Source organism: Elephas maximus, chromosome 23 (assembly GCF_024166365.1).
Source record: "Elephas maximus indicus isolate mEleMax1 chromosome 23, mEleMax1 primary haplotype, whole genome shotgun sequence".
Taxonomy (NCBI): Eukaryota; Metazoa; Chordata; class Mammalia; order Proboscidea; family Elephantidae; genus Elephas; species Elephas maximus.
In genome coordinates this window covers 79,218,895-79,245,367 of record NC_064841.1, presented here as the reverse complement: position 1 = coordinate 79,245,367, position 26,473 = coordinate 79,218,895, and the positions used below count along the sequence as shown (strand labels likewise).

Here is a 26,473-nt window from a genome sequence, read left to right as displayed (position 1 = left end):
ACAGAGCAGAACGGCCCCATAGGGTTTCCAAGGAGTGGCTGGTAGATTTGAACTGCCGATCTTTTGGCTGCTAACCAAGGTGAGGCCAACTACCGGGCCAAGTCCGCTGAGAGGACAATGCTGGGTCCTCTTCTGCCTTGTAAGCCCAGCACCTAACTCAGCACTGCACTGGCGACATGTTGGAAGCAACAAATGAGCCAACCAATCCATTCTGTGGTCCCATATGGACCCACACTGTCAGATCACTTTTAAATTTTAAAGTGTTTAACGGGGGGGGGGGGTTGAATGGAAATGCCTTTTGTCATTTTGGAGCCCTGGTGGTGTAGTGGTTAAGTTCTATGGCTGCTAATCAAGAGGGTGGCAGTTCAAATCTACCAGCCGCTCCTCGGAAACCCTATGGGGCAGTTCTACTCTGTCCTACAGGGTCGCTATGAGTCGGAATTGACTCGACAGGTTTGATTTGGTCTCGGTTTTGTCATTTTTGATGGCAACATCTTCACTCTAACAGAGAAAGGCCCGGGAGCCGGGCAAGCAAGATAACCTGCAAGTCACTTTTCAGTTCTGAAATTCAGAGGCTTCTATAATTCAGGAATAAAGTCATCAGCAGAAAAACAAGTTGTTGATAAAGCCCAGAACTTGATACTCTTAAAGCTGAGCTTTGATACGTTTTATTTTTTTAATACAGAATGACATCACAACTGATGAATAACGACAAAATCTAGACATTATGCCCAAACCATATAAATTTAGAAATTTATGAAAATATAGGTAACAGGCCACATGGTATTTTAGGTCATTTATAAGTTGCATTTTCAATCATTTTTCAAAGATGGATTCAAACTTGGTTGGGCTAAATTTTAGATAAAAATTTTTCCTCTACTGGGAATAAATGCGCACATTTGAAATGCTCATTTATCTGCTATATTGGAGGTTCTAACACACATCACATCAAGCAACGGTTTTGTGTCTGTATATGTTCCTGGTAAAACTTGGCTCCCAGGCAGGACTTCACTGTCACGTTCCCCTGAAGACAGACTTCATCTTGCTCTCGCCACTCTATCCGTAGCGCCTGCAGACACTCCCTCAGTGTCGATTAAAGACGGAACCAACCAGCAAGTCCGTGTAAAACAGTGATCTCTCGGTGTACATCACCACTCCTGCCGATGCTCTGGACTGGCTTTCGGCAGACAACAAAATTTTTAGTCCTTTCAGAACTGATGGAGGCATAGAATTATAAAACACATAAATCGTGAGGACCTAACATCTACATGCTTTCAACAGCTTTCTAAATTTTGCTATCATTTAAATATCAAATGACATGCTCTCACTTCTGAAGGACTCAGCAATCAAAGTACTTTTTTAAAATGTCATCTCCGAAGATAAAGCATTCTTACAAAAATGAAGTCACATTTGGGGCATTAGTTCACCGTCTCTAATACTCTGCTAAAAATGTCATTAATGAAACTTAATACTAGTTCTTTCCTTTAGTGAATTAAGTACCAAAACTGTGGTATAAACAAAAAAGTTGAGAAACTGGCTTTTATGCTTTGGGGATTGGTCTCATTTCTTTAAAACTAGTTATAAAAGAATAAGGCCAAAAATCAGAACATTTGCTGAAACACCAATTTAGATACATAAAAGCCACTTAATCTCTAAAATTTAGAAAGAATGAGCTCTTCCATATTTTCAAATTTGCAACTTAAAATTGTCTTGGAAGTCTCCTCCCAAAAGTTTGATTTCTACTTAGCATCTGTGTATCTTTTCGGATTTAAGCTGGGACAATTGTTCTTCTGAGGGAGAGAGAGAAAGCGTTCTACTCTGGAAACCCCTTCATAAAGAGCTGTGTGTTAAAGCCTCCACATTAAATGGTGCTGTCTTTTAACAGTGGTCCTCTTGGAGAATAGGTTTATTATTGGACCCATAATGACAGTCTAACCAGTCCTTTCCTCTCTGTTCCATACCCTCTCAGAGACTTCCTTTTCTTTTAACGTACTTGGAAAATCACCACAGGCTTCATTATTTGGATTATTCATATTATAATATAATTAATAATATGTAATAATAATTTTTTTTTTTTTAATAATAATGGAAGCTGACATTTACTGAGCCTCTGAGCACCGTGAGCCTGGCACTTGCTAAGTATCTGTATGTGTGACAGCAAGCCTTTACTGAGGACTTCCTGCCTGCTGGGGACCATCTGAGGGGCTTTGTACTTCAATCCTCAGAGGTAGGTACGCTCACTGAAACCACTCTCCAGATGAGAAAACTGAGGTGCGCACAGCTGGTAGATGGCAGAGCTTTGCGCATTAGTGTTGCCAGGGATTCTGGCCCCAGAGTTCGAGCTCTTAATTCCTCTAATACTCAAACCTCCTATAGAAAATAGGTGCTATTATCATACCTATAAAGGTAGGAAACCTCATTTTCACACTTTATTCAAATATTACTATAAGAACATCAGCATATTTCAACTTCAGCATTAGAATTCTGATATAGGCAACTAGATTTTTAGGTGTGCCAAACAGCTGAAGTTAATTTATAAACACTGTGAAAGATATAACAAATATTTCTTTCTCCAAACTCAGGAGTATAAAATGAATGTGACTAGATAAATGGTCAGAAATATAAAAGTGCACAGATACTATTTACAACAGTTTAAATTCAACTCAAAGGAGTAACATTTACATAGAAATGGTGAAGAAACGGAGTTGGACAGAAATAGCTTCCAACGATGAATAAATACACTTTGTATGTGGGGTCAGTGGGGGGGGGGGGTTCAGATTGCACCCCTGACATTGTCAGAGGGGGTCACACCAAAATGACTCCAGGGTCCACTGTGGCAGCAGGTGAGCCGGCGCTGCTGGGGGAGGGGTCACCAAGGCAATGACATCACTAGGGTTGGTGTCACCTGTCACCCAATGCAGTCCCTGGCCACCATTAGGCAGAGAGGAGGGTCTCCCCTTGGCCAAAGGGAGAGGGGAGGATCTGCAGGGGTGGGGCCAGGAGGAAGGGGGGGCTGCTCCACCCACGGCGGGGGGGGGCCAACATCATGAATTACTGCGCTGGGTGACACCAACCCTAGCGACATCACCATGTGGGGTTGTTGTTAGCTGCCATCGAGTCACTCTTGACTCATGGTGACCCCAAGCTCAATGAGACCACAGGGTTTTCACTGACTGATTTTCAGAAATCAATCACCTGGCTTTCTTCCTTATCCATCTTGGCCTGGAAACAGCATCATAGGAACACACAAGCCTCCATTCATAGATGAGCAGTGGCTGTGTTTGAGGTGCATCAGCTAGGAATTGAACCCAGGTCTCCCACACGGAAGGCAAGAATTCTACCACTGGACCACCAATGTCCTCAAACCAGATACACAGAAGGCAGTTTTATTTTCTAGAGTTAAACTGCATAAGACTATGTTTGGTCAAATTCCGAATCGGTGAGCGCTAAGCGACAGTAAAAATTATTCTCTTCTAGTGGAAATGTGTTTATCAGCTACAACATCCAGTTCATGAGCAGCAGAAGGTTGAAACGCTTTTCACTCAGCACCTGTTAATTTTTGGCAGTTGTAACAAAATTAGGCTATGACTTCTAGTCTTGTTTCTTTTATATTTACTGGTCTGGGAAAATCTAGTTCAGGGTGAATTCTTTGTTATTAGGCTGTTCAGCTGACCAAGAGCTCACTGACCAGAAAGGTCTGCGAAGGTAGCTCATAAGAATCAGGGCTCTTTTATTCCATGAGCCCAGACTAATATAACACAGCACCAGCACGGCAAACATACAACTTAAATCGAGACTGAAGCAAAAACTTCCATCAAACTTGGTCGCACTGTGTGGTCTTGGTAGAGTAGGCACCGTTTGGTTCTGACAGTGAGGCTCACAGCAGGGCTGAGAATACAACATGGTCTTTATTCTCAGGGAACTCCAAATCTCACCGGAGGGCAAAACCAACGCAAACAATGCAAACCAGGAAGTGACTGAATGCCAAAACGGACGCTATATGTTAATGGTGGGGGGGGGTAAGGTCGTTAAGAACCGGCTGGGACTACCTGGAATTGATTCAGGGAGGAGGAGATTCTGAACTAAGCAAAGAAATGGAATGCTGGCAACACAACCAGGCCCAATGACAAACAACACACTGATTTTACGGACACAGTACTACCAACACAAGGCACACTTCAGTAAGCCGGTTTTTCATTTGTTTGTTTGTATTGCTTAAACAAAGGGTAATTAGCAAACAAAAAGGGAAGCACGAAGGTGAACAATTTCTACAAATTGAAATTAATATTATCCTCTTGAAGGCACTTACAGCATATTTTGGAACCTCCTTCAGGGGCTCCTTTTTATTTTAAGTATATTTTAAAATATACTTAGTGTCTTTTAAACACCCGTCTTCAACCACTAAGAGTGGCTGAACTCTTCCAGACAGCTGACAACCACTCTTTCAGACAGCTGACCTTCATTTATAGCAAGGTCAACTGAATATGGGAATCTCAGAGAAATTATTTTGAGCAGGGGTAGCAATTTTAAAAGGAGCTCTGGTGGCACGGTGGCGAAGGCACTCAGTGCTAACTGAAAGGTCAGCAGTTCAAACTCACCAGCTGCTCTGTGGGAGAAAAGACCTGGCAATCTGCTCCCCTAAACATTACTGCCTAGGAAACTCTACAGGGCAGCTCTACTCTGTCCCATGGGGTCTCTATGATTCAGAATCGAGTTGCCAGCACACAACAATAAATAGCGATTCTAAAAGCCACAGAATCAGAGTCGCAGGGAACACTGCAGGTCCCCGCTAAGCTTCCCTCTAAGGCAGGACCCTCCACAACGGCAATCATGAGCTGTCGCCGACTCCACTTCAACACCTGTGATGCTTATGCTCGCGAGGCACTCCGTTTTTGGAGCTCTTTGGAAAAATGTTTCCTTTTAGTCCAAATCTGCTTCCTTAGTTTCTACTCATCGACCACTTTGCATGAGAACACCTCCATTCCTTTTCCCACGCAACAGCACTTAGATACCCGAAGGGCACTGGCAGGTCTCTGCTATGTCTTCTCTTTCCCGAAAATAGTAAAAGAGAACACCGAAAAATCTAATAAAAACTAAGAAAATGGAATTACCTAAAGACATGCTAATAGTGGTGTTCTCCCGTTGCGTGCCTAGTTGTTCATTGATGACTATTTAGACCACACTACCTGGAATAATCAGCTATTGCCACAATAGTGCTACATAACTACCCCAAAACTCAGTCACATAAAATAAGCATTTTCTCTCGTGATCACAGATCCACGGATAGGCTAAGGCAGCTCGGTGCCACACGCCTCATTTTGGATCCCAGGATGAAGGGGCATGATCTCGTGAGGGAAGACCCGGAGCACGAAAAGCCAGCCGACTACGCAAAGCACATTTGGAGTATCGCATCTGCCGAAGTCAGTCACACAGGCAAGCGCAGAGTCAAGGGCGAGGGGAATACACTCCGACCGTGGTGGGGAGCAGAGGGGTGAACATTTACAGAAAAATAATCCAAACTAGCTCAATATCCGATAGTTATACTCTCTCTCCTTTGTTCACAAAGATTATCAAGATAGCCTTTATCAATCCAGGCACTTTTTGGTCTCATTCTCATAAAAATAATTTATTATGAATTTAGTGTCTCTTTGCTGGTAGGTGACCTCTTTCCTACTCACAATTCATTTAATCAGCTGTGCTTTTTTTATGCCCATCACGTTCACTGGTCTGTAGTTTCCTAATCATGTGTTTTCTTTTTGAAAATCAGAAAAGCATTCACAAATATTCCATCTTCTGGTGTTTCACCTACTTGCCACACTTCCTCAATTCACATCAACACGTTCTTTCTGTATCTCGTTAGTTCAACAAACATATACGAAGAACATTTCGTGTGCCAGGCCCTGGGGATACAAAGTCAAGTAGGGCAGCACTGCGGTCTCGATGAGCAGGTTTGGCAGAAGGAGCCCACAAAGCAAATGCTGAAGTCCAATAAAGAGAGGTGCCAGGATGGCACAGATAAAGGAGCGGTATACCCAATGGGAGGTGTAATGGCTACGCACTCAGCTGCTAACTGAAAGGGTAGCAGTTCAAACCTACCCAGCAGCTTTGTAGGAGAAAAGACCTGGCTATCTGCTTCCACAAATATTACAGCCTAGAAAACCCTATGGGGCGGTTCTACTCTTTCACATGGGGTCGCTATGAGTTAGAAATCAACTCAACGCACTTTACAACAACATACGCAATGCGCTTGAATATCCAGCGACCACGCAGGTGGCACAGGACCGGGCAGCCTTCTGTCCTATTACACATAAGGTCGCCACGAGTTGGGGAAGATTCGACCCTTGAGTTGATTCCTGAAAAAGGACCAAGTATTAACTGACCAGGCTGACAGCAGAGGGCAGGGACCTTCAGGCAGAGAAAGCAGCATTAGCCAAAGTCTACTCAATTTGATTCAGTCTGAAGCGTTCATTAAAGGAGTTAGGTGCTCTGTTTTTATCTTCCCAGATAAGCTGAGCCTTAACACCCTCTAAACTTACCCACTCTGTCTTTCCAGGTTGAAGCTATGAACACAAGTGGAAGAGTCGTCAGCTCTGCTTTGTCAGTCTAACTGGGCCAGCCATTTGTCCTTTTGCTCTCAAACCCATCCCGACCTTTTCTGCCCCCACTCTGTATTCCCAGGTTTCCCTGCCCTCAAAACTCCAGGGAGTTTCCACCAAGGGGAGGTGGGGCACTGTGAAGACCAGAAGGCCGGAGGAGGGGAAGACCAACTATGGGCAGCCGTCAGAAAGCAGCTCTAGCTCTGGGTGGCTCCGGCTCCTGCTGCAGCCGTGGCCTTGGCTCTACACCTGCCAAGGGCCCTGCATACTGTGCTCTGGTAGAGACTTTTCTGTTTCTCCCCCTGGTGTCCCTCCAGCTCTGGGGATGGTAGCTGCTTCCTGCTCTTCCTAAACTTTGGGCTGCCTCGTTGTTTCATTTGGCCTCTTAGTTTTTCCACCAGCTGTGTAAACAATTCCCTCTATTAAATCCCTTCTGTTAGAGATCCTGGAATTGTTTTCATAACTGGATTCTGACTGTCCTGTAGCCCATTTTCACTGTTCCACCTGTCCCAAGCAATCAAGCTCCCTCTATCTTGTTTTCAATGTACATTTTAGAAGCGCTTCCATTGTCCCAAGAACATTCATATGTCTCAACACATTCTGGGCTTAATCAAATCTGCCGGACACTATTCTTAAGAGTTCAGGGCCACTCTTTCATATTTGCTCTGGGTTTTTGCTCTTTCTTCTACCTTTTCTTCATGTTTTCTTTGACTTTCAGAGCTGAGACAAACTCATAAAAATCACAGCTACAGCCCTTTCATAGCTACTTAATTTTTGGATAGCTTCTGCGATCTTAAAATATATGTAAACATGGTAAATAAACACCCTAATTTTGTTTTTTTAAGCCAAGTTATATGATTTTCGCAATTACTTTCATGCTTATATATTTCATAAAATGGGTACTCAATATGTACTTTTTGGTTTCACCATTACAAGGCATTTCAGCCATTTTTTTCTTCCATCATAAAACATTGCTATATATGACTTTGAACTTTTTACTTCCTTATGGTCCATACACACGAGCGGAACTGTGGAGTCCGTTTCTTGCTTTTACGGCATGCTGCTTATTTCCTACGTGACCCAGTGAAGGGCAGCCCAATTTACAGTCGCGCGATCAGAGCACCACTGCATGTTTGCCCGTTTTAGTGGCATTTTTAGGATGACAAAGGAGCACTATTGACACAGTGGCTAAAGCGTTCAGCTGCTTACTGAAAGGTTGGTGGTTCGAACCCACCAGCTGCTCCGAACCCACCAGCTGCTCCGCAGGAGAAAGATGTGGCAGTCTGCTTCTGTAAAGATTAGAGCCTAGGAAACCCTATGGGGCAGTTCTATCCTGTCCTATAGGGTTGCTATCAGTCAGAATCGACTAGAAGGCAGGGGATTTATTAAATGATATTTACATACATACATAAATCTTACAGGAAATGCTAACTCATTATTTAATGTTTTGCCTTTTACTTGAGTGTGTTTAATATCCAAATAGTTATTTCAGTTCTGTTTACTTATTATTTCTAATGTTATTGGCTTATGATCACAAAACATGATTTGTAAGGTACCTACTTTATATATTTTATTTTTTAAGCAGTTTTAGGTTTACAGAAAAACTACAAAAAATACAGATATTCCCATATACTTCACTCCCCTCTTACTAATACCTTGCATTAGTGTGACACAATTGTTAGTGAACCAATATCGATACACCATTACTAACTAACGTCCACAGTTCCCATCTGGGTTCGCTCCTGTGTTGTCTAGTTCCACCGGTTTTGACAAACGCACTTCACGCATCCACCCTCACCGTATCAGGCAGGATGGTGTCATTCCCCTTAAAATGCCTGTGCTTCACCTATTCACACCCTAGGTGCCTCGTCTGAAAACTAGGTATTTTGTGACCTGATACGTGATTCTTCTATATCCTTGTTTACTACAGTGGTCAGGTTTTGAGAGATATATGCTGACATTTCCCATTACTGTATTTTTTTATTACATTCTCCTTACATATTTAAAACTTCTTCATATAACCAGAAATTTACATACAGGTTTAGAAATAAGGCAGCTTTTCCATAAAATAATTTAATTTTACTAGAAAGAATGGGAATTCTTCCAAGTGTCGTCTGTTTGTGCTGACTCCTAACGGGCTGTATTTCTCTTGAGGATTTGTTCATCAGAAACTTTTTGACATTATAACAGATTTTGAATGTTTATTTTATTAGTTCTCCAGACTTAAGACAAATACCACCTACATTCTGGTTTTCACTTTAGTCCTACTAATACGACATTTTTGGAGCACCGATGGTGCAGTGGTTAAGCATTCCACTGCCAAACAAAAAGTCAGCGGTTCAAATCCACCAGCCGCTCCTTGGAAACTCTATGGAGCAGTTCTACTCTGTCCTATAGAGTCACTACGAGTTGAAATTGACTCAACAGCACCATGAGTTGGAATTGACTCGGTTTTTTTATACGATATATATGAATCAACTTGACGGCACTAGGTGGGTTATATATATATTTTTAATAGACTCGCCCCATGCATCCTTTCATTTCTAACTGCTGAAACATCTCATACCCAGAAAGTTGTCAATCGGCTTGGATTATTGCATGTTGGGAACTGCTGCAGGTTCTGGGCCACACGAAGGCCTGCTCAAGCTCCAGGGAGGGAGTCAATCTAATACGAAAGGTTGTATTCAGTACTGATTAACGCTGTGAAGACAGCTGAAGCTGGTTAAGTACACGGAGCCTGATGAGGAAAGAAAGGGCGGGTCAGAAAAGGTCTCCCAGGAGGAGCTACTTGGGCAGACACCTGAAGGGAGGCAACGATCCCTGCAGAGTTAGGGGGGAGAGAACATTTGAGCAATCTGAGAAAAGGGTGCAGCAAGTACAAAGGCCCTGCGGTGGTGATGAGCTTGTCTCGTTGGGACCAGGTGACCCGGGTGACCCAGCTGCCGTGTGTGCAGCGGAATCCTTGCGATGAGGATGGAACCAGGCAGGCCTCACCTAGGCCCTTCTTGGCCGGGGGGGGGGTGGTGGGCTTCATTCTGAGTTTGGTGGAACCCACTAAAAGGCTTTGAAGTGAAGGAATGGGGGCAATATGATCTCACTTGCATTTTGAAAGACAGCTCTGCCTGCCCAGTGGAGAAATGATTGCGGGCAACACAATGGAAGCAGCGAGGCCTGTTCTGAGGCCCCTAGAGCCACAGAGGGGTGAAATGAAGAGCACCTGTAGGAAGAGGCTGTGGAGAAGCACACTCGGTGTTTGCTGTTGTTGTGTTTTGTTTTTAGTATTTAACTTTGAGCTACCTGAATTTTACCATGGCATTGGGAAATACACACTGTTGGGTTTTGCTTTTTTATGTTGGTGTTCAAATATTCCAGGTACACAAACTAATATTTTTCTGTTTCTGTTGTTGTTACCTTTAATTAGTCATACATTCTTTTTTTTTTTTTTACATACTTAAAGATGTTTCTAGAATCTATTATATTCCATTGGTTTACATTTTGTATTTGTGTTAAACAAGTAACATTGTTTTGATGACTTGTTTATAATACTTCTAGGCATCTAGCTAGCAGGTCACTCATTAACTTTAATCCAGCTGCTTTTTGCGTTTGCCAGTTCGTCCTTCCCTATGAGTGTTTAATTCTGTTAACATTCTCCTGATATTCTCGCTGGCATTTCATTAAACCTCTAAGCAGATGTCTTCCATATCACATGTGTATTTTTTTTACTTAAGGAGCATGCTAATCTCTTCATCAAGTTATATTTTCCCACTAAAGTTCTATTTTTTTTTGAAGCACAGTTTATATCAAACCAAATTAATCACTAACGTCTACATTTTGAGTCACAATTACATAAGCCCCAATTTATTAGTTATTATTAATATAAGCGAAGGCTTTCTCTTTCCCCAGAAATGGTGTCGATTTCATACACTCAGAAACTCTCTGGACTCTTCTTGGCTAGCTCTTTGGTGGATCCATTTAGGCTTTATCAACAGACCTTTCTAGAACCAGGTACACGTGCCGGGCACTGGGAGCCACAGATACGCTTGCTGTTGTTAGCTGCCGTCAAGCTGACGCCCGACTCGTGTCGACCCCACGTACAATGAGATTGGACCTCTGTGGTACACGGGGTTTTCACTGGCTGATTCTTTGGAAGTAGATTGCCAGGCCTTTCTTCCTAGTCCATCCTAGTCTGGCAGCACCACCGCCCGTTCAGCGTCATAGCAACACGCAAGCCTCCGGTGACAGATGAGTGGTGGCTGCATGTGAGATTCATCAGCCAGGGATCAGACCACTGAACCACCAGGAGCCATGGATACAGGGTAAGAAGCAAATGCTCCCCACTCTCAGGAAGAGACAGCCTTGAAGCCTCACGCCAGAGACAACTCACAGCCCCTGCCACCCCCCGCTTCTAGCCTTCAGCACCCCAAGGCCTGTGGTCACACGAGGCCCACTTAGCATCCAGGCCATATCTAGGTTCAGGAAACCCTCAATCAAAAGAAACTAGCTGGTGGTGACAGGACTGGAGTAAACGTCCTAAAGTAAAATAGAAAACTTGCTACAGCTGCTGCCAAGAAAAAAAAGGTAGCTGATGAAAACTGTGTCCTGAGTAGCTTTTTTATGATAAACACTGCCCAATTTAATTCATGGTAGAGAAAAAAGCTCTTGTTACAAGGTCTACAATATTAGGATGCAAGATAATTCACCTTTTACAATTAAGTGGCTCATAAGACCATTTAAAGGAAGACAGAATAAACCAAACAGAAAACTCACAGCAATTTGTTTGCAAGCATCTAAGATTGGCCAAGTTTGAAATCTGCACAACTTTCAAAAAAATCTTTCAATCGGAAGGAATAAAATAACACTTAGGTCTCTTTGCAGATTTTGCACCTCAGAATGAGACACTAATCCATTCTGGTGGTCAGTGGCCTGGCCCTCAGGAAGAAAAGTCTGCTCTTCGTAAGTCCTGCGACTTCCCAGGGCCTCCCTTTTCTCAAGTACCCATCTCAGCTGAAAGACTCAAAATGCCATCTGTGGCCATATCTTTCATTTCCTACGGAAGGTTTCCTAGTGCCCTGTGATTCTCTGATGGTAAAAAGTCACAATAAATAGGTGACAGCTCTTGGGTTTCACAGGCCTCAACCAGACCCCAGACTCCCTCTCAACAGCTGTTTCCCTGCTGGGAGAGCCCCCCAGCACAAATCACTGTTTACCTCCCAGATGACAGATTACAGGCAGCCTTCAAGTTGCAAGGGCTGGTGGATACTGGCAGCTTCACGGAGCGTGGGCTGCTTCCGCAGAGGGTCTGGCTTAAGCTAAGAAAGTCCAGTTTGCCATGATGTAATAGTAGTTTTCCAAGTGTGGTCCCCAGACCAGGCATCACCTGGGAAGTTATTAGAAATGCAAATTACCAGCCCCCACCCCAGACCTACTGAATCAAACTCTGGGGCTGCAGCCCAGTGATAGTAATCTGGTTTACCAAACACCCCAGGTGAGTCTGATGAATGCCCAAGTGTGAGAACCACAGGAGAACAAGGTCTCACTCCGAGATTCAGATCTAATTGGTCTGGACTGTGGTCTGGGCATCGGGGTTTTAAAAGCTCCCCAGCTGATTCTCACTTCCAGCCAAGGTGGAGAAGAGCCACTTCAAGCTTTGCTTTGTGTTGGCTTAAGGAAGCCTAAGAATCTCAGTTTCAAGAGGCCTGGAGCTGAGCAACTTCCAGCCAGTTCTAAGTGCTGAGAGGCGCACCTGGGCAAGGAGTAAGTGTCCTCGGTCAGAGTGGGACAGAAAGGAAGACGCCTGCTGTCTGGTTCCTCGGTGGGGAGCCGCCTTTGTCCTCCCTCCCACCGTGTCACGTTCTTCTACTCACCCATCCCTCAGCCATAATTTACATGCCACACCTCCAACTTCAGTCTTCTCTGCTTTCCCTCTAAATTTTTTTTTCTGTGTCTCCCAATGTCTCATGACCAGTGGGGCCTCTTCCATGGTTAGCTGCTAAAGATCCAGTGAGTCCCTGGGTGATGCATGCGGTCAACACACTCCACCACTAACTGGAAGGCTGAAAATGTGAGTATGCTCACAGGCCCCTCAGAAGAAAGGCCTGGCAACTTCTGAAAAATCAGCCATTGATAGCGCTATGGAGCCCAGTTCCACTCTGACACACGTGGGTCACTGTGAGCCAGAGTTGACTCAACGGAAACCGGCCTGGAAAGACCTGGGGTCTTTGTATGATCTGGGGACGGACACGCCAGTCACGACTAAGAACACAAATCCTTCTTGACCCCTTTAACCTTCTCTTCCAGGAGCCAAGAGACCCATCACCTTTCCACAAGAGGAGAGCTGGGTTGGGAAGATGAGCCCAGGGGTTGCCCTGCGGGTCTCAGGACCAGCACCACGTTCACATGCCTTCTGGTAGGCTGGGTGTACAAAGCGGTTTTTAACAGGGCTTCAAACTGTTAGGTTCGAGCCCCTGCTGCGACTTTGCATTTCTAACAAGTTCCCAGATCACCTGGGGATCCTGTAGAGCTGTAGACTCTGATTCAGTGTATCTGGAGGAGAAAACTGCAATTTCTCATTGGGGAACCTGTAAGAAATGGAAATTATCAGTAGGAATTTGAACTTCAACGGCCAGGGTTCGAGGCCCTGGTTTTTAAGTGTGGCTGCATCCTCTGTAGAAATTTGCCAAGCACACCCGTGGCACCCTTCTCCAGCCTCCTATGCCTGGATGCTAAGGGAGGTGCCTCTTCAGAACACATCTCAGAGGCGTCTTCCTTTCTGTCCCACTCTGACCGATGACACTTACTCCTTGCCCAGGTGTGCCTCTCAGCACTTAGAACTGGCTGGAAGTTGCTCAGCCCCAGGCCTCTTGGAACTGAGATTCTTAGGCTTCGTTAAGCAAACACAAAGCAAAGCTTAAAATGGCTCTTCTCCACCCTGGCTGGAAGTGAGAATCACTTGGGCACTTTTAAAATCCTGATGCCACCAAAACACATACAAAACTTAGACAACTTAGCAACAAAAACACAAATAATCCAATCATAAAATGGGCAACGGACTTGAATAGACGTGTCACCAGAAAGGACATTCAAACGGCCACCAAACACATGAAAAGATGGTCAACATTATTAGCCGTCAGGGCTGCAAATTAAAACCACAGTGAGATACCGACGTGGAGAAAATACATTTTCTGTAGTGTCTTAGTATTAAAATGAGAGAATACATTTTCTAGTTTAGCTGTATAAGCTGTGATTAAAATCTTTAGTCTTTGAAAACATCGATTATTTGCTCTGGAATCTGTCTCATGATTGTTCCTTTGTAGAAAAACAAATTCCATTATAGAAAAACAGGGTAATCAAGATTTTTTGTTGTTGATTAAACCATGTTTCTCTATGAAGTGACAAAAACAATGAACAATTCCATCAGGACCCGAGATAATTGAGCAAAACCTGGACCCATCATGTGACCGAAACCAGGGTGGTGTAAAGAGGCCTGCAAGACGTCAACGATAAGTCACTTTGTCATTATGACCCCCTCAAAGAAGAACCAACATTCCTGGAAATTTCTAAACCCTGACCCTCTTCCTATAAAACCCTCTTGGTAGCCCTCTTGGGACAGACAGAATCTGGGGGGAATTTTGCCCCCTCTGTCTCTTGAAGACATTGTTCCGTAAAGCCCTCTTACTCCTTACCTCCTCCTGTCTCAGTATTGGCTTGCGACAGGTGGCTCGAATCCGCAATTTGTGGTAACAATACCATTTCATTCCCACTAGGATGGCTAAGATTAAAAAAAAAAAGTTGGCGAGAATGTGGGGAAATGGGAACCCTTATCCATTGCTAGTGGGAATGCAAAATGGTGCAGCCATTGTGGAAAAGGGTGTGGTGGTTCCTCAAAAACCTAAATAGAACTACCATATGACCCAGAATTCCACTCCTAGGTGTATACCCAAAAGACGTGAAGGCAGAGGCTCAAACAGAGACTTGTATACCAATGCTCACTGCAGCACTATTCACAACAGCCAAAACGTGGAAACAACCTAAATGTCAATCGACAGATGAATGGATAAACAAAATGTGATAAGTACATACAATGGAATACTACTTAGCCAGTAGAAGAAATAAAGTCTTGATACATGCTACAACAGGGATGGACCAAAAAAAAAAAAACCAAACTCATTGCCATCGAGTTGACTCCGACTCATAGCGACCCTATAGCACCCTATAGGACAGAATAGAACTGCCCCATAGTTTCCAAGAAGCGCCTAGTGGATTCGAACTGCCAACCTTTTGGTTAGCAGCTGCAGCACTTAACCACTACACCACCAGGGCTTCCCGAAAGACATTATGCTGAGTGAAATAAGTCAATCACAAAAGGATAGCTATTGTATGACCTTGCTTATATAAAAACACCTGAAAAACTAAATGTATAGAGAACAAAGTTTATTAATGGTTATCAGGGGTAGGAGGGAGGGAGAAAGGGGTGGGGGTGGGTGGGTAATGGCCATGGAACTATCATGTTGATTAAAGGTAGGGTTGCAAGTCTATTAGGGTAATTGCTGTCAATAAGCTGTACACCTGTACAAAGTTGAATTGGCAAAAGTTGTGTGATACATTCACAACTACAAAATAAATAAAGAGTAACTGCTGAGGCTGCTTATGTACAACCAAAGACCTCATGGGCCTTGGTTTCTTGGTTTGGAGGTTTAGGGTCATGGTTTCATGGGACATCCCAGTTCATTGGTTTAATAACATGTTTAATGTCTCTGTTCTAGTCTCTTAGTTCAATGCTTAGTGCCTGGTGTCTTAAAAGCTTGCAAATGGCCATTTAAGGCACAGTAATTGGCCTCTATTTGCCTGAACAACAGAGGAAGAAGGACAGTCAGGAATAAGAGGATATGGAATGTGTGACTAATTGCCTCCATGAACAACTTCCTCCTTTGCCGTGAGACCAGAAGAGCTGGGTGGTGCCCGGCTGCCATCACTGAACTTTTTTATCCAAGAGTCAACAGAAGAATCCCAATCAAAAGGCAGAAATGAAGAACAGAATTTCAAATTCCCATCGACTCCAGACTTCCTGGAGCCATGAAGGTTGGATGAACCCCTGAAACTACTACTCTGAGATAATCTTTAAACCTTAAACCAAAAATATCTCCTGAAGTCATCTTAAAACCAAACAACGGTTTAGCTTAGCTAGTAAAAAAGGTCTGCCTTGAGCATTGTGCTCTTTTAAGAACTATCTACATGGAATGAAAATAACAATAGCAACTCGAAAGGTTAGACAGGAGCCTTAGGGGGCAGTAAGTTTATGTTAATGGAGGAGGAACAACTCAGAAAAGGAGGGTGAGAATGGCTGCACAACTCAAAGAACGTAATTGATGTCACTAAAAGGTACATGTAGAAACTTGAGTTGATGTATGTTTTGCTGTGTAATTCTCGACAATAAAATAAAATTATATTAGAAAATTAAAAAATCCTGATGCCCAGACCACAGCCCAGACTAATCAGATCAGAATCTGAGTGAGGCCCACGTTCTTGTGTGGTTCTCACCCTTGAGCATCATCAGACTCACCTGGAGAGTCTGGTAAACCAGGTAGCTGGGCTTCAGACCCAGGGTTTGATTCAGTAAGTCTGAGGTGGGAAGCCTAAGAATTTGCACTTCTAATAAGTTCCCAGGTGATGCCTGGTCTGGGGACCACACTTTGAGGGCCACTGTTACATCCAGGAGTCCTGGTGGTGCAGTGGTTAAAGCGACTGACTGCTAACAGAAAGGTCAGCAGTTTGAAATCAACAGCCACTCCATGGGAGAAAGGTGTGGCAGTGGGAGAAAGACACGGCAGTCTGCTTCTGTAGAGGTTTACAGCCTCGGAAACCCTACGGGGACGCTCTGAGTCAGAGTCAACTCGACAGCAGTGGGTGGGGTGTTGTATCACAGTAAATCAGCAATACCTGAAACTGACAGTGCTTAAAAAAAGCTAAGTTGTGTGTATTTTCACACACACACACACAAACACTAAATCACTAATTTCATCCCACAAGCCTTTTCTTTCTGCTTAGAATCTCTAAAAACTATTCTTGAATCCCCACTTATAAGAATCATAAAATATCCTGAATAAATTGTTTACTTTGAAAAAGTTTCCATATTTTATAGTCACACTTGTTTAATTAGAAATACAAACGACATGGTATAAAATACTAAAAATCCTTCACAAATGTTTATCTCACTTGCCTGTATAATCTTCTTCCTGAAGAACCCAAGACATTTTAAAAATGGATTAAAAAGTGAAGAACACGAATCCTGAAGGGCACTCCATCACAGCGGTCAAAGACAGCAGGCCGGCAGGGCAGGAAGCGTACTGAGGCATCGGATGGAAACTGCTACAAGGACTTCAACGAGCACGGCTGGATTTTGACAGGATGGTTCGGCCACTGCATTTAAAGCACTTAAACTCAGCGCCATGCACACACCCCACCCCTCGGGGTATTTTTCCTTGAATTTTTTCCTACAGGATTACTGAGGATTTTTTTCCTCTGACAACAATCAGAGGCTGTCAGATTATTACACCTTCATGAGAGTCCTGAAGAAGCCCTGGTGGCACGACGGTTAAGCACTCAGCTGCTAACCGGAAGGTTGGTGGTTCAAACCCACCAGCTGCTCCACGGGAGAAAGATCTGGCAATGCGTTCCTGTAAAGATTTACAGCCTAGAAAACCCTATGGGGCGATTCTACTCTGTCCTACAGGGTCACTAAGAGTCAGAATCAACTCAACGGGAATGTCTAGGTTGTACACCGAAACTATTAAACATCTACCATAACAGAGTAACTTATACTATCTGTGGGGTCTTAGGAGACTGAGGTCTGGATTTAGGGTTGGCTTTCCCATTAAGTGGGTTTATGGTATGAAAAAATGTTAATCTCCACAATTCCTCATAGATTTAACATTTTAACCTCTGAGTAAAAGATAATTAAAAGAAATAACACATTTGCTTTCCCTGTGTATTTTGACTGAAAAACCTAAAATGTGTGTTCTCTGCTAGTTTAGAATAAAATAAAAAATAATAATAAACACAAACAGCAACAAGAAAAAGTGTGACTGGGGGATGCTACTGGATAATCTTCTTCCCTGGTCCTCCTGTGAGCTGAGTAGGTAGATATTAGATAGAAGGGACCTCCACAAAAATTCTTATCATTTCATTGTTCACCAAGATCTGATATAAAAATGTGGCTGTGGCTGTAGAACTTTAAACCTTGGTAGTTACAGGTATCACTGGCCTGTAAATCAGAGTATCAGTGACGGTAAGTCACAAGACCCAAACAGGTGAAACACAGGTGTCTTCTCCTAGGCATCCCTGGATGAGTCCACCCCTCTGGTAGACTCTCAAGCTCACCTGGAGGCAGGACACCAGAGATCAAGGAGGGAAGAGCAGATGAGACATCAGATGACAATGGAAGGTCCCAGGATGGCCTCTGGTGACTGTGGGACTCACAACAGGCTGGTAAACAGCCAAACAAGGAGGGAGTCAGTGCCACTAATGTCAACTGAGGACTGTGGCTGTCTGTCCCAAGTCCTGTGTTTAGTCGCCAAGAGAGCTGGTGTCAGGGCCGGGGAGGCAGAAGAGCCATAGAGGAAGGAAGGGGGGCTGGTTTCTAGAACCCTAGTAGGTACAAGATGAAGAGTTCTCTAAAAGGACCAGGACAAATTTCCAACATGGCTACCAGAGATGACGTGAGCGCAGCTCCTGCCTCAGGACTCCAGCCGGGCTGAGGAAGGTGGGATCCACAGTCTAGAGACAAGCTCCTCTGAATGTGGGGTCAGAGGATCCCAAGGGAAGGGAGCCTGATTAATTGGTTCCATGAAGTCTCAAATCAATGAACTGCCACAAAACCAAATAGTTTAAGAAAAATGAATATCCCTTAGAAAACTTATGCAAGTTACCAAAAAAAAAAAAAACCCAAACCCATTACTGTCGAGTCAATTCCAACTCATAGAGACCCTACAGGACAGGGTAGAACTGCCCCATAGGGCTTCCAAGGAACAGATGGTGGATTCAACCACCAACTTTTTGGTTAGCCACTGCACCACCAGGGCTCCATGTAGGTTACAGGCTCTACAAATTAAAAACAAGAATGTGGCAGCATCGTTTCCCTCAGATCACTTTTTACATACTCAGGTACCCAGCATGTTCTTCCATGTTGTCTCCCTTCCAATCCAACAACAGCTGTTTCTGCTACAAAGAAACCTTGCAGTTCAGGTCTGCCTTAAAAAGTACATTCACGTTCCTACTTCAGAGTTCCCAGAGACCTCGGCTACAGAACTAGCTACAAGATGTCTCAGTTCCCCTTCCTAACGTGACTTAGAGAAACCTCATTGTGAGACACCTGAGTTCTTTCAAAGGAACATGTTAGAAGAATAAACACTAACTATTTAAATATTGCTATAATGATAGTACCAGAATAAAGCCTGACCCTCTCCCTCAAGGTAGCTGATTTAGCAGCTACAATGTAGCTTCTTCAACTGCTGTGAGCCTCCAAGATAGGAAGAGGGACAGAAGGGGGAAAGACAACGTTTAGTCCACACAGTATGGGTATCATAGCTGAACTCCAACCAAAGGAGAATGTGAGGTGGGATGTGATTATCAAATTTATGTCCTAGAGCAAATGATTTGTTTGTTCAATATATAAATAACTAGAAGTTATCAGTATTCACTGGGGAACTTAAAACCTTAAAATATGATATAGTTTGAATTTTTACTTCTTCGTACACAACTCCACCCGTCCGTCCGTCCGTCTGTCCACCCACCCACGATAAGAGTTATTTTGCTCAGGATTAGTTATTGCAGAAGGTGAGGCTAGGTTTAAAGATTCTTCTACTGCATTGGTTCTTGGTTTGGTTCCTGGACTGACAGCATCAGCATCACCTCGAACCTAAAAACAAATTCTCAGAAACTCTAGGAGTGAGGCCCAGCAATCGGTTTGAACAAGCCTTTCAGGTGATTCAGATGCATGCCTCAAGTCTGAAGACCACCTTTCCCTTAAATCCTTAGGTCAACTAGATCCACACAGCATTTCTCCCTCAGATGTTCTTACATTCTCACCAATTACTGCAAATCTAAAGAGAAAACCAAAACAGATGAAAATGCTGGGAAAGGAAACTCACCAAACAGAAGGGTGCTTCTGCTACTTGAGGAAACCCTGGCGGCGTAATGGTTAAGTGGTACAGCTGCTAAACAAAAGGTCAGCAGTTCGAATCCACTAGGTGCTCCTTGGAAACTCTATGGGGGCAGTTCTACTCTGTTCTATAGGGTCGCTATGAGTCAGAATCGACTCGATGGCAGTGGGTTTGGTTTTTGGGTTTCTGCTACTGGAAGGCACTCTGGCCTTGTTATTAATGATTAGGCTGAGAAGAGTGCATAATATTTAAATTTTCAAGGTCAAGAGATACAGATTCACAGACAGTATGGGTAGTACACTTTAAAAAAGTCTGTTGCCGTCGAGTTGATTGCAACTCATAGCGACCCTATAGGGCAGACAGAGTAGAACTGCCCCATAGGGTTTCCAAGGCTGTAAATCTTTACGGAAGCTGACTGCCACATCTTTCTCCCACGGAGAGGCTGGTGGATTCGAACCACTGACTTTTCGGTTAGCAGCGGAGCGCACTTTATCCTCCTTTACATGCATATAGACCTAGATAATGAATGTTCTGGATGAGTGGAAGCAACATATGAAGCTGAAATTAAAACAAGGCAGCAGCACTGTGCTGATCAGCAGACAAAGATAAAATGGCTGTCAGTTCAGGGTGAAGCCACCCAACAGGACAGCCAAAACGGCAAGGCAGCTCTATGGAAGGCTCTGTCGTAGCCAAGCCATCAGCTCTAGTCAAGTCCTAAAAGGGTCAGGACCTCCTGCTCTGAGTACTACAGCAGCTAACAGATCAGTGTCCCCAGTCACCTGCCACTAGTCCGATGGGAGCCAAGAACAACTCTACGACCTCGAGTTAAAAGCCAATCTGCTACAGATGGGGAGGTGAGGGAGGTCTCGGAATTCAAACCTGAGTCGGCGATTAGTTCACATTGACGACCTCCGTTTCCCTACATGAGAACGCATAGCACGTCCCAAGCTCTGTGGATGGCACCACGTCAACACCACGATACAGCACCATCACATCACACTTTCATAGCCTCCAAACATCACACGCAACCTCTGCTCAGTGTCCCTCACACACAACATGATGAAAGCTGGGTTTGTGCTGAAGGAAGAGGCCAGCACAAATGGAGAAAACAGGGGTATGGACAAAGAGGGGGCCCTCCCCCCTAACTAAACAATCTTGGATACTCATAAAAGTGGGCACCTGTTAACTAGATGTCAAAGTCTTGGTGAAATTTGCAACTTCCGGTAGCACAGATGTCTAAAGGACACACATCCGAGCTGCTATTTAAAATGAGATAATGGTCAGTACGAAGGACCTAGCGCAGTGCCTAGGTCACAAGGTACATGCAGGAAGCCGTTAGTGTCACTGCTGCTCTTCTGAGATACCGCTCTTACAGTCTAAAATGCATACGTCTTTCAGAGCTCAGGAAGAAACCTCAGTCCCTAAAAACCTAGGAATGACATCACTCTCTGAAACAGTTCCCACTCCATGGTAATTCTGACATCAGCCCAAATGCAGGGGCAAGAAGAGCCAGGCAAGCGCCTTCTCCTTTGCCACCTCCAGGGCTGGTTGGGCAGCACTCCCCCCTATGAATCTAGCAGTCCACTTTGACCTTGAGCATACGCCACATACCAAATCCTGCGCAAACCTCGACTCAGGTTTCAGAAACAAGGAGCTCTGTCTCTAAGAATTAGGGGACTGATGGCATAAAAAAATGGCTTCATCTTCTATTTTGATAGCATGCAATGAATCTAGTAGCTTTAATCACCAAAAACTGAATGTCTTCAAAAGTCTTGATTAGACCATCCCACACAATGATGTTTACACTGATTTAATCATTGCTTTGCTCTCAAGATCCATCGGGGTCTATCACTTATCAGGGAGAGAGAGAAAAACCCCACCTGACACAAACGATTGACAAAATTCTAATCTCCAAGGAAGTATTATTTTGAAGACCACGTAATAGTACATAACATATGTCAGTTTTAGAGGGGGTAAAAAAAAAAAAAAAAAACCCTGCAACTTACTTTCAGTGGTTATCATTATTTCCTCTTCATTTCAAAGAAAACTAGGTGATGTAGACTCTTGCCTCCCGCATAACGCAGCATGAAAACTCAGACGTGGCAAATGGAAAGCCAATAGCAAGATATAAGCTGTCATCTCATTTTTTTTTAATCTAAACAAATCAATTTGACCTGCTCTTAAAGCTTATTTCAAGTGATCTTGTAATTAACAGAGAAAATGAATGTCCAATTTCGCTATCCTCCCACTCTTTAAGCCATACCAGTTTCAAACATTTGCCTTACATTTAAGCTACATTTGATGGAGAAAAAGAACCACCTGATTAACTTGATTTTTCTTCTTCAGAATGAGCTTCGGACAGCTCCACCATCCCTACACCAAGGCTCTGAAAACCTGGGCTCAAATTCTTTTCAGTTCACAAATACTTAGGCTTTCTCCATGGCTACTATCGCAAAGGCAGCTAAAACGCAGTTTGAATGAGATTTCCGACTAGATGATACAAACGGTTCCTACACGAATCCGTGATCAATAGATTTCTTAGAAAGCTGGTGTCACTAATTTGCAATTATTTTAACCATCCTAGGCAGAATGCAAGCATGCTGACGGTCAATAGAAGAATAGCAGCTGCCGGACAATTGCCCACCGTGTCTGTTCTTGCCTGTTATCAGCGCTAGGGAAAAAATGAAGGCTGTTATACAAAAATTAGAAGCATTTCCCTAAAATTCAACATATGATGGCAAGCTTAAGAATATATCATTTAGGACCAGCAGCTCCTCCTACCAGTGTGCCTGGAAACCGCATTTAATCTCTGCACCATTTCTTCTAGGGCCATGTCTTCATTTCTCAGCCAAAACCTCATCCTCCGATAAAGCAAGAAGGACCCGGAGCAGACAGGTTTTCCTCCGCATCAGAAGGGGCTTTTATGGGTGGGGTAGAGCAGTGGGGAGGGGGCACCGCTGAGCGAAAGGGAGGGAGGGCTGGAGGAGGGGGAGACTACGGCAGCGCTGCTCAGCCCTGCAGCTCAGCCACTTCCCACGGATTGGTCCCCAAACCAGCGAGGAGAGGTGACCCTGCTCAGAGCCGCCGCAGCGCTCGGTGGCGGAAGCGGAAGCGGCTCGCAGCCTGCCAGGAACGCGCACCGCGGTCACCTAAGGCTCGGTGCGCCCTCCCTCTCCGCTCCTGGGTCCCCGCCGCCCAGGGCGCAGGACCCAGCCCGGCTCCCGGGGCCCCAGGCTCTCCTGAGAGGAAGCGGCGGCTGCGGGGACGCGAGGGAGCGACAGAAGCTGCAGAGTGGGGCTCCCGCCGCCCCCACCGCGTACCTCCGGCCTCTCCGCCGCAGAGCCCGCAGCAGCCCGGCGCGGGGTCCAGGCGCAGCCGCATGACGCGGGCCACCTCCGCTGCTGCCACCTCCCCGCGGAGGCCACCTCCACCGCGGCTGGCCACCTCCACTGTGGTCACCTGTCCGCTGCGGCCACCTCCACCGCGGCTGGCCACCTCCACTGTGGTCACCCGTCCGCTGTGGCCGGCCACCTCCGCGCTGCGGCCACCTGCCCAATGCGGCCGGCCACCTCCCCGCTGAGGCCACCTGTCCGCTGCAGCCGGCCACCTCCCTGTTGCAGGCCAGTCGTGTGTTGGGGGTGGCCGGCCGCAGCCCACACCGGTCGCTACCTGTCCCAAGGCTGGAGTATGCAGCAAGGGAAGGGGGCAAGCTGGCAGGCGCTGTGGCCCTCCAACCTCGCCAATCGTTGGCACAAAGCCACACTGTTAATCCTAAACCATACGGTCTTAGCAGCCAGGCGTTTTGGCTGAGACTTGAAGATTTAAATTCTGATAATCCTGGTTATCGCTGTCAGGACCAACACCATCATGCAAACAGGCAAGAACGCCCTCATCCACACATTGGACTCTCACAGAGGCCTCCCATTAACCAAAGTGCTTTCCCATCCTTTTGTTATTTAGCCTCACAGGTTACATTCCCCTGCACCAATGCTGTTTCCATAAGACGGACTCATATCCACTAATGACTTGAAGAAAATTCAAGCATGTAGTGGCTTAACTTAAAACTGCAGCTGACGTCAACAAATTCATGTGTGCCAACCTTCACATGTCAGTGGCTTTTTCAGGCACTGAGCTGGGCCTGAGCGATAAAAAGATAAAAGTCATACCATTTTTGCCCTTACAGAGCTCACGGGTTTGAAGGGCAAGAAATATCTAGAAACAAATAATTACAACATAAACTAAAAAGTGTAACAACCATTCACAGGAAGTGTTGGGTAAACTGTAAGTGGCTGTTTTTTACAGCACTGAATATCAGTTTCATATGCTTCAAAGTAATGGGAGTTCAATGAAGGGGAGAGTCAGAGAAGGTCTCAGGGAGCACAGAACGAATGTTTCCCTTTTGTGAACAAACACCCCCTGGGCTGCCAAGTGCCAGAGAAAATCCACAGGACCCCAGGAGCCAGACGTAATCACCACGTTCAATCTAGGAGTAGCCTACAAGACGTTCTTGGCCTGCCGCTTCTAACTCATTCCCCAGGACGCTCACCGAAACCTTCACCACTCAGCTCCTCTGGATCCCAAACAACCTTGCCTCCAGCTTCAAAGAAGGCCACAGTCAGCAGATAAACACCCTCAGAGGCAGGCCCTTCCCTGCCTCTGTGGTCATCTGCTTCTGCCTTCCCATTGGTCTCAACGCAAGGGCACCTACATTTGTCCTTGGCTAGAAACTGGGCCCCAGGCCACATGCCTTCAGTTTTCTGCAGATGTAGCTTTCACCCAGCATCCCCCCCTGCCAGGTGTCTCCAACGTCTCCCTTTGACTGGCTCTCCCCCTCCAGCACGTAAGGGTACTCAGTACGGTGGTTCTCAACGTGGAGCTGCATCACAGTCAGGCTTGTTAAACACAGGTAACCGGGCGCCACACCCAGTTTCTGATCCAGCAGGTCCAGGGTGGGGCCTGAGAATATGCATTTCTAACAAGATCCCAGGGGATGCTGAAGCAGCTGAACCCTGCTCAATGTCTACGCCATTTTAAAAAACAAAACAAAGGAAAAAGAAACAAAATCTGGTCTATCTTTGACCTCTTTTCCCTTCATGTCTGAAAATTTCTAGTCACACTCTCAGCTTCTTTCATCAACCCTCTGCTATCCCCCGAAACCTCTCTGGATAATGCCATGTGGGTGACCAAGCTGCTAAATCCAACAGCTGTTTCAGGGGTTTATCTGTTGATCTCCTTGGATTTCACACCCCTGAGCGCACTTTCCTTAAAAGGCTGTCTTCCCTGGGCTTCTGGGCACCATTTTCTCCCAGTTTTCTTCTCAGGTTTCTGACTGTTCTTCTAAAAGGTTCTTTTTATGGGTTCCTCCTTGACCTCCCTGTAAATGGGATTTCTGACTTCAGTTCTTCCTGTCCTTCCTCCACAGGTCCCTATGCTACTGGACCTATTCTGATGACCTCACCCACTTTCTCTCTGCTGATGATTGGCTGGTCTGCTTCTCCAGGCTGACTACTCGGGAACCTCAAATCCAAGCGTGTCCATCGAGGGCTGTCATCATGTCCCCAAGCTCAATGAACGGCTCACATGCACTCTGTGGCTCATCTACCCACCCCCCCAACCTTCCCCACACAGTCCTGTCCATTCCTCCTCCCCAGTCTCTTATATTCAGGCCACCTCTCCATCCCCCCTTAGACCCTCATCAAGGCAGAGGACATGAGTCTTCCAGCTGGTTTCTGCCCCAAGTCTGACTCCTTTCCAATCTATTCTCTTCTCTGAGCTCAGCATTATCTTTAGAAATCTGCTCACATTACTCCTGTGCTTAAAATCTTCCAGTGGCTTCCCCAGGAATAAAATCTAGACTCTTTGTAAAGGTAAGCCAGGGATAGTTTACCTGTAAGTGGAAAACCCCACCTGCCATTCATTTTTTTTATTTTATTTCAATAACAATTAGTTCTTAAAGGTACATTCCATTAGGTTCACACTTTCCTCCATGGATCAAACAGAGAACCTCCAGAAACACCAGTCAGTAGTTATAAAAAAAAAACTCGTTGCCATCTAGTCAATTCTGACTCATAGCAACGCGACAGGTCAGAGTGGAACTGCCGCATAGAGCTTCCAAGGAGCACCTGTGGATTTGAACTGCTGACTTGTTGGTCAGCAGCTGTAGCTCTTAACCACGACGTCACCAGGGTTTTCTCAGTAGTTACAGGAGGCCAGTTATTCTCAGCATCACCTCAGTAGAGGTGCTCAGATGGCTGTTGAATGAATCCATCCGTAAATACTCTGGTGACATCCACATGGTTTCCTCACAGGCCACTGGACAAACACTGGGACTCTAGGTCAGCGGTCTAATCTGAGGAACAAATGGAAAAAAAAAGGAATGTCAACTTCAGGTGATGTTTTCTCTGGTCTGTCTCTCAATCTCTGTCAAGCCTTTACTCTCTCCTTAAATTGTGGCACAGGTGGTGCTATCTTTCCATATAAATTGTGTTATATTTGCTCAAAGTATAATAATAACGACAGATAGATAGGTGATGAATAGGTAGGTAGGTAGATGATAGGTAGATAGACGCCATGGAGTCAGCTTTGGCTCAGAGCGACCTTATTATAACAGAACAAAACGTTGCCTGGTCCTGTGCTGTTCTCCTAGCCCACAGCATGTCCGAGTCCATCGCTATAGCTTGTGTGTCAATCCACCTCACCGAGGGTCTCCCTCGCCCTCGC

General features: G+C 45.1%; 1 protein-coding gene across 3 annotated transcripts in view; it reads right to left on the bottom strand.

Annotated features, from left to right (window-relative positions):
• The window catches only part of MCF2L (MCF.2 cell line derived transforming sequence like), a 333,538-nt gene that overhangs the window by 211,242 nt on the left and 95,823 nt on the right, over positions 1–26,473 (bottom strand). Inside the window, exon 1 of one of the 3 annotated variants that reach the window (XM_049867593.1) lies at positions 22,535–22,796. The exons of the other annotated variants lie outside the window; for them this stretch is intronic. Within the exon in view, the coding sequence (XP_049723550.1) occupies positions 22,535–22,613 (79 nt within the window). The 5' untranslated portion in view covers positions 22,614–22,796. Of the gene's footprint in view, positions 1–22,534; positions 22,797–26,473 lie in introns of those variants that run through there. 3 annotated transcript variants of the gene reach the window in all.